This window comes from Polypterus senegalus, chromosome 3 (genome assembly GCF_016835505.1).
Source record: "Polypterus senegalus isolate Bchr_013 chromosome 3, ASM1683550v1, whole genome shotgun sequence".
Taxonomy (NCBI): Eukaryota; Metazoa; Chordata; class Cladistia; order Polypteriformes; family Polypteridae; genus Polypterus; species Polypterus senegalus.
In genome coordinates, this window is record NC_053156.1 from 273,153,320 (window position 1) to 273,165,802 (window position 12,483).

The following is a 12,483-nucleotide window of genomic DNA, read 5'->3' on the forward strand; positions in this document are numbered from 1 at the left end:
TTAATTGGTAAAATGCAAGCTGTGGCCATGATCCAGGTCCCCTTTTAAATCTCGGACATGTGAGTTCACAAGTGGGATATATTTAATGTAAGGTAGACTGTGGTGTGATTGTGTGATAAGTTTTAATTCTAACTTTAAAGGTGACTTCATAGCCTTTACACTCAGCTCAAGTAATTTCAACAGCCTGTAGCTCTCATCCCATGTTGAAAGGCTCATATTCTTCAGTTCTCTTGTATACTAAGATATAGTCATCTTTTAGCCTTAAGTCCCTTTGACATACAGCTGCCTGCAGTGGACACAAGCTTGTTTAATTTGACACTGTTTAGCTTGCCTTTAACCTTAGGGTTTGTGATGATGACCACAATGGGGCACACTGAAGAATACAGTGTGTAAAAGAAGACCCGGAAGTCGGTAAAGATAGGTGCCACCCTTAGAACACCCAAAGAATACAGCCAGATGACATTGTCCACCCCAAAGAAAATGACATAGAGAACTACCAAAGTGACCACGGCCCTGGAGGCCTTGGTTTCAGCTCTGGCTCCTGATTGGCTTCTGTCAGAGCTTCGAATGTTCTTCACTTTCTTGCTGTGCTGGTAGAGAAGGACCAGGATGTAGCCACTCATGATTGTCATACCCAAAATGAAGATCAGATCTCGGAAGAAGTTAGACAAGCCAGCAGCCATAAAGGCTGTGTAGTCAGGGTATGGAATGATACAAAATTCTAAATTAAAAGTGTACAGAGGAATGGTGTTATTGACCACTTTAGACACTGCATGAAGAATAGGGTAAACACTGGTCACACAGCAAAATTTGTAGAGAAACACTACCAAGGGCACAAGGTATTGGGATATTACTGTCTTCAAGACAGCCATCTTGGAAGTGGCTGGTGAAATGACCACTGCCTGATATGCACTGAGCAGACAGGTCAGACTTATAGAGAGACCTCTAAATGTTCGGAAGCAGAGAACAATGAATTTGCAGCCAAGGTCATCAAACAGGTTTTTGTAGCCAAAGGCAGTGAGTGTTTGTGGAATGCCACGGGTGAGCGTCACTACCAGGTTGGCAAAGCTCAGGTGGCACAGGATGACATCAGCAGTCATGAGCTTGCCCTCGATCAGTAGAGTATGCAAGAAGGCATAACAAATGGCCATATTGGAAGGGATGCTGATGACTGTGAGGATTACAAAAGCAACAGCCTTGACCACGGCTCTGGTGTCCATGATGTCCACTGCAATTTCTCTACTGAAACAAAAAAAATTAAAAAATTAAAAAAATGTATAAAAAATCATCTGATTATCATTTCAAAATGTAAATAGTAAATAATGTGTTCTATTCTTAATTTTTAATTTCTGTCTAACTTTCTTTAGCTAACAAGGATTCAAGATATCCTTGTTAATATCCATACAATGCTGCTTTCCACAAATGCTGTTATTAATAAGGGTGGCACGATGGCGCAGTGGTACTGCTGCTGCCTCAAAGCAAGGAAACCAGGGTTTGTGTCTGGGTCTTCCCTGTGTATAGTTTGCATGTTCTCTCCATATCTGGGGTGCTCTCTTTTCCTCCCACTGTCCAAAGACATGCAGGATAGGTGAACCGGTGATCCTAAATTGGCCCGTGTGTGGGTGTGTGTGAGTGGAGCCTTGTCCAGGGAATGTTTCCTGCTTTGCACCCTGTGCTAGTTGGGATAGGCTGCAGCAAACCCCTGCAACCCTGTTCAGGACAAGCAGGTTAGAAAATGACTATTATTAATACAGTAATATATTTATAATATGAATAAAGGCCATTTATTGAGCCCACTTTAGTACGTTTTTAGGATGCTGATACTTATCTCAACAGCATCATGATGAAAGCTATAAGCCCAACTGGAAATGAATGCCAGTTTATTGCAGTGCAATATCACATCACATATCATACTCTATGTACATCTGGCAGTTAGGCCTATTTCTGTATATTTATTTAACACTCATTCTAATTTAGGGTTATGAGGTGGGAACCAACCATGGACATGATGCCTGTCAATCACTGTGAAGAGTGAACCACCTCTCATACTCTCCATATGTTTTTCAGTTAGTGTCCATCCATTATCCAACCCGCTATATCCTAACTACAGGGTCACTGGGATCTGCTGGAGCCAATCCCAGCCAACACAGGGCACAAGGCAGGAAAACAAACCCTGGGCAAAGCACACACACACCAAACACACTAGGGACAATTTAGAATTGCCAATGCACCTAAACTGCATGTCTTCAGACAGTGGGAGGAAACCGGAGCACCTGGAAGAAACCCATGCAGACACTGGGATAACATGAAAACTCCACACAGGGAGGACCCAGGAAGCAAACCCAGGTCTTCTAACTGCGAGGCAGCAGCACTACCCACTGCACCACCTTGCCGCCCTTACTCAGTTAGTGTTACTTCTTTAAATTAATTTCTCAAACCTGCTTATTCTAATGTGGAGTTGTGGCAGGGCTGGAATCTAGTCTAACATGATTGGCTGTAAGGCAGGAATCAAAACAGGTTCGGTAGCTCTACTCACTAATCATTGTGCTGGAGAGTGGTGATGTGTGACATGTTGAGTAGCACATGTGCATAAGAATACTCTATACAACTGACAAGCATGACCTTCTAAACTTGTTTGACATGTCACTAATCCACCTAATGTCACACACAATCATTCACACCATCCATCCATCCATTGTCTAACCCGCTGAATCCGAATAGGGTCACGGGGGTCTGCTGGAGCCAATCCCAGCCAACACAGGGCACAAGGCAGGAACCAATCCTGGGCAGGGTGCCAACCCACCGCAGGACACACACAAACACACCCACACACCCAGTTCAAAGTCATCAGTTATGTATCAAAGTGTGAGTGTAGGTGTGTTCAGGAGAGGGTCCTAAAATGGACTGGTATCTACCATGTCAGGGCTGGTATCTACTATGAGGTTGATGCTTCAGTCTACCGTGGCTCTGATTTGAATCAGATTTCTTTGAGAACGTTATGCTACTGTATATCATTTAGTATCTTGGTTAAATTAACTTCTTAAATATTCATAATAAGGTTTTAGTTAATAGATTTAAAAATCTTCTTTATTCATGATTAATTCTTTAGAAGAAGCATTTTTTAAGGAAAACAAACACCTCACGCGTATGTCTTAAATGAATCTTGTTGCTGCCTCTTACCTCTATGAGTGCTTCTTAAAACAAACTTACTTGGCAGGATTAAACACAATGATTCTGGTGATAGGCAGGGGGACAATTTTGAACTGGTGTGGACTGTCTATCAAAAGTAATCACATTTCACAAAGTTATCAGAAACCTAAAATTTTCCCCAACACTGTAACGCAAGAAAATGAATCTTTGTGTCCTTAGGAATGAAAACATAAACCTTTGGAAATGTGGTCTTCTGCCTAGTGTCATAAGTGCTGAATCGCAATCCACATGCTTTCTGTTTTAGTTCTGATCACAGACTCCCGCCATGTGCCTGAGTGGTGCCAACTGTGAAACACAAAAACACAGAGTGTTGATTTGAAGATTGCATTTTCTTGGGGAAAAGTGTCAGTTCAGTTACAAAGCGTAAGCTGTTATTTTAAAGCACAAAATGTAAAAACAGGAAAATGAGGGTATTTGTAATTCTGTACAAGGCAGGAAATAGTCTTCTGATTTAAATATGTATGGTAATAAAAATTTGCAAACACTGGGGAGCCCAGGAAAAGGCATATGACATATGTGAGCGTTGATCTTTTCTCTTCATAAATGTGATGTCTAGTGAAGCTTCTTTGATGGTAATATCAGTCACAGGCTTCAGTCTCTACTTACTGTAATTGACTTGACTGCTATGATACATGAATTGTTCTGTTTGCCTTAAATTGTGATCTGCAATGCGAAAAAGGGTAAAATTATGTTTATGTTTTTTTTATTCCTTGCTAATAAGATGCATTAAGTTTGTGCATATTCTTGTGTGCTCAGCATACATGTACTGTAAATCTACAGTTTGTATATATTTAAATTGACATTGTGTTCATGAGTAAATATAAAAATTATGCATTGTAGATATTTAGATTATTTAGATGTACTTTTTATCCAGTATACTGGATAATACAAACTGTTCTTTTCTAATCCTCATCATCATCATTATCTTATCATCTCAAATCACTTTTCCTGATTAAGCAATAATGACTTCCCTGTCCCAGGAGAAGATTTCAGCTCTTCCTAGTTAATATATATATATATATATATATATATATATATATATATATATATATATATATATATATATATATATATATATATATATATATATATATATACCCCTCTAGCATGCCAAAGTGTATCTGCCCAGTATGACATGCTCAGAGGGGCTCAAAGGGATTCTTCCCTGGGGGCATCTTTGCAGAAAGCACAAATTATATCAAATGGCTCCCTTTGATTTGGAGGTGAGGCAACTCTTCTGTGAGACTCTCCTGAATTTCTGAGCTCCTCACCCTATCGCAGAGTGTCAGCCCAGTGGCTCTGCGGCGAAACCCCGTTTCTGCTGCTTGTACTCAGGATCCCATTCTTTCAGTCGCTGCCCACAGCTCAAAACTACAGACTGATACAGTACCCATTGAACAGCTGCCACCACTTTAATCCTCATGTTGATCTCATGTTCTCTTCTTCTGTCACTCCTGAACATCATCCCAACATGCTTGAACTCATCCATTAAAGGCAGCTGTTCTCCCCTTACCTGGAAAGAACAATTCACTTTTCTCTGAGAAAACCATGACCTCAGACATGGAGGTACTGATTCTCACCTCTGCCACTTCACACATTCGACAGAAAATTGCTCCACTGTTTGCCAAAGGACACAGTCACTTGAAACAAAGAGGACAAATTATCTGCAAAATGCTATCCCTAACCTTCCCAACTGGCCACCCACACATTTTTGGCAGCACCTTGATATCCTGTCCCTTAAAAACCACAAACAAGAGCAGTGACAAGGCATAGCCTGGCAGAGTTCAGCACCCACAGTGAACACATCTGACTTCACACTAAGTATTTGGACACAGTTCTGACTGAGTTCATGTAAGGTAAGAGTAACATGCAAGAGCAGCTCAGTTACATCATATTCCTGCAGCATCTCCCACAACACATGCCAAGGAATATGGACATATGCCTTTTCCAAATCTACAAAACAAGTGCAGACTGGGTTATTGTGTTCCCACACACCTTCCAGCAACTGTACCAGAGAGAAGAGCTGGTCTGCTGTTCCATGGAAAAGATGGAAGCCACATTGTTCCCCTTAATTTTTAGGCTTAAGCATCGTACTCCAGCACCCAGGCATAGACTTTAGCTGGAACACATGCTCTAGTCACTTCTTCTTAAATATGGTGACCACCACGCCAATCTGCCAGTACTTTACCCTCCATGTGAAATTGAATAGATGCATTAAGAATATTATCCCAACAATGCCCACTGCTTTCAACATCTCCAGTTGGACTTCATCCACCCCAGCAGCCTCGTATATATGTGTATATATATATATATATATATATATATATATATATATATATATATATATATATATACACACATATATATATATATATATATATATATATATATATATATATATATATATATATTGTGGAGCCAACCCAGACACAGACAGGCGGACATGTTGTTTTTTAACCACCACACGTTTATTTACAGTTAAATTGGTCACACAGACCCAGTCAATGGTCACTAAGACCCAGTCAAATGGTCACAAAGACCCAGTCACGTGCACAAAAACCCCCGAATACAAAGTCCTGGCCACAAATGCCTTTCTTCAGGCCGCCTCCACACCTCTCGTGCTTCGTCTTTCCACCTCCCGACTCCAGCCCTGAATGAATGGAGACGGCCCCTTTTATACAGTACCCGGATGAGCACCAGGTGTTCCCGGCATTCCTCCCTTGGCCATGCCCCAGCGTGGCGGAAGTGCCGGCTGTCCTCCCGGCAGCTCCCGGGTGTCTCCCAAAGTCTTCCCCCAAGCACTTCCTGGTGTGGTGGAAGTGCTGGGGCAACAGGTCCCCAAGGCATTGGGGCGCTTCCTGGCGGTGACCACGGGCCCCTACAGGGTGGAGCTTCCATGCCCTGTACCCGTGGGCCCCAAAGCAACCAAGAAGGCAGCCCCCACGTGGTCCCAGATGGGCCCACGGCCACTTCCGGTCTTCCAAGGTATCCCGGCCGGGTCATCGCCCCTGGCATCCACGACAATATATATATATATAGTCAGGGATGCCGGGGCGACGACCCGGCGGGATGCCATGAAGGACTGGAAGAGGGCGTGCGCCCACCTGAGATCATGTGGGGGCTGCCACCCTGGTTGCTTTGGGGGCCACGGGTAGAGGGCTTGGAAGCCTAACCCTGTAGGAGCCCGTGGTCACCGCCAGGGGGCGCCCCGATGCCTTTGGAGCCCTGGACCTCAGCACTTCCGCCACACCAGGAAATGCTGGGGGGAAGAGAAGCAGGGACACTTGGAGTGCTTCCGGGAGAACAGCCGGCACTTCCGCCACACTTGGGTGTGTTGGCGGGTGATTGCCGGGGAGCACCTGGAGCACATCCGGGTGTGGATAAAAGGGGCCACCTCCCTTCATTCGAGGCTGGAGTCGGGTGGAGGCAGGACGAAGCAGAAGAGAGTGTGCAGGCGGCCCGAAGAAGAAGGCATTGTGTGGCCAGGACTTTGTGGGGGTTTGTGTGCACTTGTAAATATTGTAAATAGTAATTGTAAATAAACGTGTGGTGGTGGAAAAACAACATGTCTGCCTGTCTGTGCCTGGGTAACGTTCACAATATATATATATATATATATATCCTCTTTAATAAAAGCCCTGTGTGTGCGTCCAGGTGTCCGTGTGTGTGTCTTCTGCTGAAGTGCGCCCATGTGCACGCCACCTTGGATACACACACACTTGAAGCTGGGCACACAGTGAATGGCCTATCTGCGGCAGCGCATAATAAGCAAATAAAGCACACACACACTGAAAGCTGGGCACACAGAGAATGGCTTTGCCACGGCAGCGCATGATCAGCAAATAAAAGACATCATTGCTGGGGAGAGTGCTGATTAGGTAGTTGCAGCCGCGCACATAAAATCCGTTGCTGGGGAGACGCCACACGTACAATAATCAGCTACACGCCACACATTACATCAGTTGTTGGGGACACTCTGCTGATTGCCCACTGTTGTGACAGAAAATTAATGTCATATTACGGACATCAAAGCCAGTATTACTGTCAGAGAAAATTACAGGCATTTTATAGAATTACAAACCAGTATTACTGCGAGAGAAATTTAAAGGCACATAATACACTGACGCATATTACAGCCACATACAAGCCAGTATTACTGTAAGAGAAAATATTACTAATACTAACAACATGCCACCCAAAAAAAAAAAAGGACACGTCAAGTAGGACAAAACACACAGACAATCAAATCCTATATAAGTAACATCTCCTGGAAGAACGGTCAGCTCAACAAGTAAACATCAACAAAAGAAAGGCTGAAAGACAAAAAAAAAAAAAAATACAAACAAATAGATCGATTGAAGAAAAAGAAAATGAGCGTCAGAAAAATGTTAAAAGAGAGAGACTCAGAGGAGCAAACCTTACAAAAAGTTGGCATTTACTTGCCAGAACCAGTATTCAGCCACGGTCAGTTATATGTTGCATTATCCAAGAGTTAGAAGTTTTCCAGATGTTGTTGTCAACGTTGTAGATGGTCCTGAACAAGGCAAACTCTTGCCAAACTCAGACAGAATATTTACAAGAAATGTTGTCTATAATGAAATTTTATTAAAAAATTTCATGAGGTAAAAAAATTTCCTAAATATCTTCTTCAAGTATATTGTGTTTATTACAGATTGTTACAAAAGTTTACACTAAGGCAATATTAATTATACTTACTGTATTGTCATATGTTTCTATTTTATTTTTATTATTATTATTTTACTTTAGACTTTTTGCAAAAATATTTTTGACAAAAAAAAATTAAGACAAGAAACAGAATGAGGTCAAGGTTCCTTGCCATTTAACTCTTTGAGGGCTGAGTATTTGTTCAAAAAAAAGTTTCTGAAAATCATTGGTTTCACGCAGAAATCAAGATTAAACGTCTGTTGCTGCATGCTGTGGCTGCCAGTTTGACAAGAATGTGCGGCTGGCTTGCTGCCAAGCTGTCCTCATGTGGCTGAGGCAGCAGCAGTGGCGATCACGGTTACAGTGCATTGCAATCTAGGTTCTACCTCTTATCATTGTTAAGTGGCACTCCTCCCTGGCGAACATTGCCGTAGGCGTATCAGTTATATGAACGCGTTCAGCACCATGATGGGCTGGGGACCAGTCAATTGAAGCTAGAACCTCACATTCATTTTCGATCACTCATCAAAATCGAAGTCCGACAAGTCATAGTCCAGTTCAGAGATAATAGGCAAAACATCGTCCATGCAGGAGTTTGCTTTATGCAGTCACTTTGATCTCTCGCCAGCTGTCAGTGCCATTTTGGTGTTGTTTGTGCCTTGCTACTCACAAGAGCGCAAGAAGTCTTGGTCAAACCAGTGAAGCTCACTTTCCTTCAAGCAACAAGAGTCCAACTAAAACATAACAGTTGGTTTTGTCACAGTTTTACAGTCGATTACCATCGTCAACTCCTCTTTTTGACAAAAGTCGACATCAGCCCCGAAAGAGTTAATATAGACTGTTCCTACTAACGTTTATGCACTGCTGGTCTAGCGCCCGTTATTGTAACGGGCTTAATGTCTAGTAAATATATATATATTAGACATCTCAGGAATAATTGATTATTGATTTTATGCTTTTATTTTTCAATTTTTATTTGTATTCTTAATACTTTGCGTTTTTTGTAAATTACAGAGGTATAAAGCACCATAATTACAACTAATGTATACAAATAATAAACATAATGTCATTGCAAAAAAAAACATTAATACAAACAACTATTTTAATTTTTTTTGTCTGTGTGTTTGGGGAAAAAAAGGGAAGTGGGTATGCACAGTTTGTGCTTGTGTGTGTTTATGTATGCAAATGTCATGTATTTAAATTTTGTATGAATGCATGTTCAAATATTGATATTGTCCGGTATGTCACAAAGTTTTATGACATGTATATATACTGAACATCTATAACACATATAGTGTATATAATTCAGTTTAACTTTACATAGCATAAAGTATAGGCTCAGAGGATTTGCACAAGTTTATAGCTATACAGCAATTAAAGGAAATTTTAAATGATATATCATTTACATGCTTTAAATGAACACACAAAGTACTTTGAACACACACAATAAAAAAGTAATGTCAGCTTTGAATAACAAAAGCAAATCATGACAGTTTAAGTCCATTAATGTCACAATTGATTTATTCAGTGTATGCTTTCAGTTTTTCATTTCAGCTCATTAGAAAAATGTAATTGAAATATATTTAATTTCAATTTTTTTTTCTTATTTAATAAACTTCCAATTGATATCCTAATGTAATATTCAAAAATTACAGTAGTAAATTATTTTGTAAAAAAATGAAGCGCAACATAAACTCAGAGCAAAGTATGGAAGCATAAATAAAAAAAAATCACAAAAATGCATACACATACAGTATACAGGGTGGTATATATAAAATATCAGAACAGTATGCATTTCCATGGGTACTGTTTGTGTGTGCAAATATACTTAACTCTTTATCATGTATATACTGTATATATATATAATATATATATTACATGCAATGAAAAGTGAAGCGCAATGACCCCTTTTATTGGCTAACTGTACATATTACAATTTGAAAGCTTTTGAGGAAGCTCATGACTCCTTTTTCAGGCAAGTGGTATATATACACACTAATGTGCTGCAGGAATTTGTCTTGATAGTATATCTATATCTATATATATATATATATATATATATATATATATATATATATATATATATATATATATATATATATATATATATATATATATATATAAATGTACACACACACACACACATATAATATGCCCTGTGTATGAAATAACTGTAATGTGTACTCAAGTAGTTGTAAGTTTCATGCCTAAGCTAACGTGGTGTCACTTACCTTATCTTTGAAAATGTGTCTAAGTTCCAGTCTCCCAAATGTGAAATTGTTTGCTCGTGCTTCTCTGCTTTGCTTTTATAACAGCTTGTAAATAATTGACTCTGAGGAAAAACTGCACCTGGGACGCCATTACATCATACCATAAAGACCTGTGCACTTTTGCTATGCTGATTATTAAGTGTGCTTTACAAACATTTTTTTTTAAATACCTTTATACTGTATAGTGAGCCCCTTCTGAAGATTAAAGTCCAGCACTTTGACCACTTGGCCACTCTACCTGCATTTAAAGAAATGGGAAATATTTCAACCCAAAAGCAAGTCACCACCACAAAATACTTCATAAACAATTGCTTTGCATTATATAGTGCATTTTTAAGTTGCTTTACAGGTCAACATATATTTGACATCATATATTTGACATCATTAATGCATAGAAAGATTGTCCTCCTCGGGGTCACACAGTGGATGGGGTTGAGCTGGAAGTGGTGGGTCTTACACTGGAACATACTGCTGCAGTTTGAGTCCAACCAGTGTTTCAGACTTAAGGGTGCCATCTCTCCTATGGAAAACAGTTAACAACAGTGAAAGCTGGAGGTACAGTAAGTGTGGCCTCCTTTCAGTGCTAATTTTCAGTTTAATGCCAGAAGTCGTAGTTTGAACAATAGCTTTAACAATCTCACCAAGATAAGGGCTGTTTTTTCCTGAGCTCTTTGGATTTGTCTCTCCAGGCTCTTGAGATTAGTGAAGTGAGTCAGAAAGACCAGCATAATCTGTCTCTTTGCTGTTATCTCAGCACTTCAGTTTACATGGCTTCACTCTCAGCTGCATTCTCAGCTCTAACCTGTGAAAAGCATGTGATGGTGCTACCATCTGTTATCACAGGAGGGCACAAGTCATCCATTTCTCTAAGATTATTATTATTTTTTACTAGTGTATCATCTTTACTACTTGTAACACTAATCCATTTTGTACCAGAATGTTTCTCATTTTTATTGTTAAGTAACATAAACCTCCCATGTTGTGTCAATAAGCAAACAAATGTCTCCGTATTACCCATTCATTCACTTCATTTAGAGATAAATCCAGCCATTTGTCTTCTGATTCATATATCTTCTTATATAATACGGTTCTGTGGCTGTCCATTTGTCTGTCCAGGATTTTAAATCACCTGTAGCTCGCAAACCATTTGAACTATTGACCTGAAATTTGGTACACATACACTATGTGACGTCTACTGTCCACTTTCGGGGTGTTGATTGACCTCCAAGGTCAAAGATCAACCCAGGATGGTCAATGTCAAAAATCGAATAACCTGTAGCCAGAAATTTAGTACACATATACTACGCTGAAACTCTGCACTACAGCTTTATATTAAAAGTGAAGAGTTTTGGAATTATTGCTCATTCTACTTTTATTATATTTTTTTATTGTACTGTAGAATCAACTCTTGGCGGCGGGCAGCACAGTGGCCGTACAGCGGATGCGTACGGACGCGGAGTATGGTCAAGTCAAGTGTATTCACTGCACATTATCATGCAGTATGCCGTTACTGGTTTCCTAATAAATGGAAAAATAATTAGACTTTTTTTTCTGTTCTTTATATCTCAAACTCTTTTTTTGGGTGTAGAATATTCATACATTTCCATCCATCCAGTCATATACCCTAGTGATGAGTAAAACAGGCAAGTCTTGATTGGAATACAGTTTTGCAAAACAGACACAAAAATTAATTTTTTAAGTAATTTGATAAGTGTGAGACACAAACCTCACTAAAAAGAATTTTTAGAAGTTTTAAAGTTTTTTGGGGGGGTTGAAAACAAGGAATGTTACTCCTGTGACAGACGGCCGGCGGTTCAGTCCGGCCAGGACTTCCCTGAAGGAAAAGAATGGAGGAAGACAGCTTTTTCAGGGCACTGCATCCCCCGGATGCTAGGTGGCAGCTCCCCTGGATGACAACAGTTCCCCGGATTCCCTCAAAGCATCTTGGAACGTGGGGTCTGTTTCCTTAGCCCTGTTGGGTGCCGCCAGGGGGAGCTCACAAAGAACTTGGGAACTCCTACTGTTACAACAACCAGGAAGTACTTTGGAGTCACGAGAATGGAAGCTCACAGTACTTCCGGGCTACTTGAGGAAGGATGATGTGGCGTTGAACCCGGAAGAAACACTTGAGGTTATGGACTATTTAAAGGACTGATGAAGAGCCAGCAGGGAGAGCCAGAGTTGGGAGGTTGGGTCACAAAGCTGCTGGGAGTGGAGGATTGTTATTGTGATTATTGATTATTATATAAGTATTGGAGAATTGTGGAGTGTGTGGTGCTTTGTGCACTGTATTGAAGAAAATATTCAAGAATTCTTCTTGATGCTTTTAAACGTGTGT

General features: G+C 40.4%; 1 protein-coding gene across 1 annotated transcript; it reads right to left on the reverse strand.

The window, feature by feature from the left end:
- Positions 1-248: 248 nt before the first annotated feature.
- On the reverse strand, positions 249-11,007 carry LOC120526681 (olfactory receptor class A-like protein 1). The gene is made up of 3 exons (XM_039749837.1): positions 10,913-11,007; positions 10,603-10,665; positions 249-1,242 (listed from the first exon to the last, which is right to left on the reverse strand). The coding sequence occupies exons 1-3, from the start codon at positions 11,005-11,007 to the stop codon at positions 249-251; spliced, it is 1,152 nt and encodes a 383-aa protein (XP_039605771.1).
- Between the last annotated feature and the right edge of the window lie 1,476 nt (positions 11,008-12,483).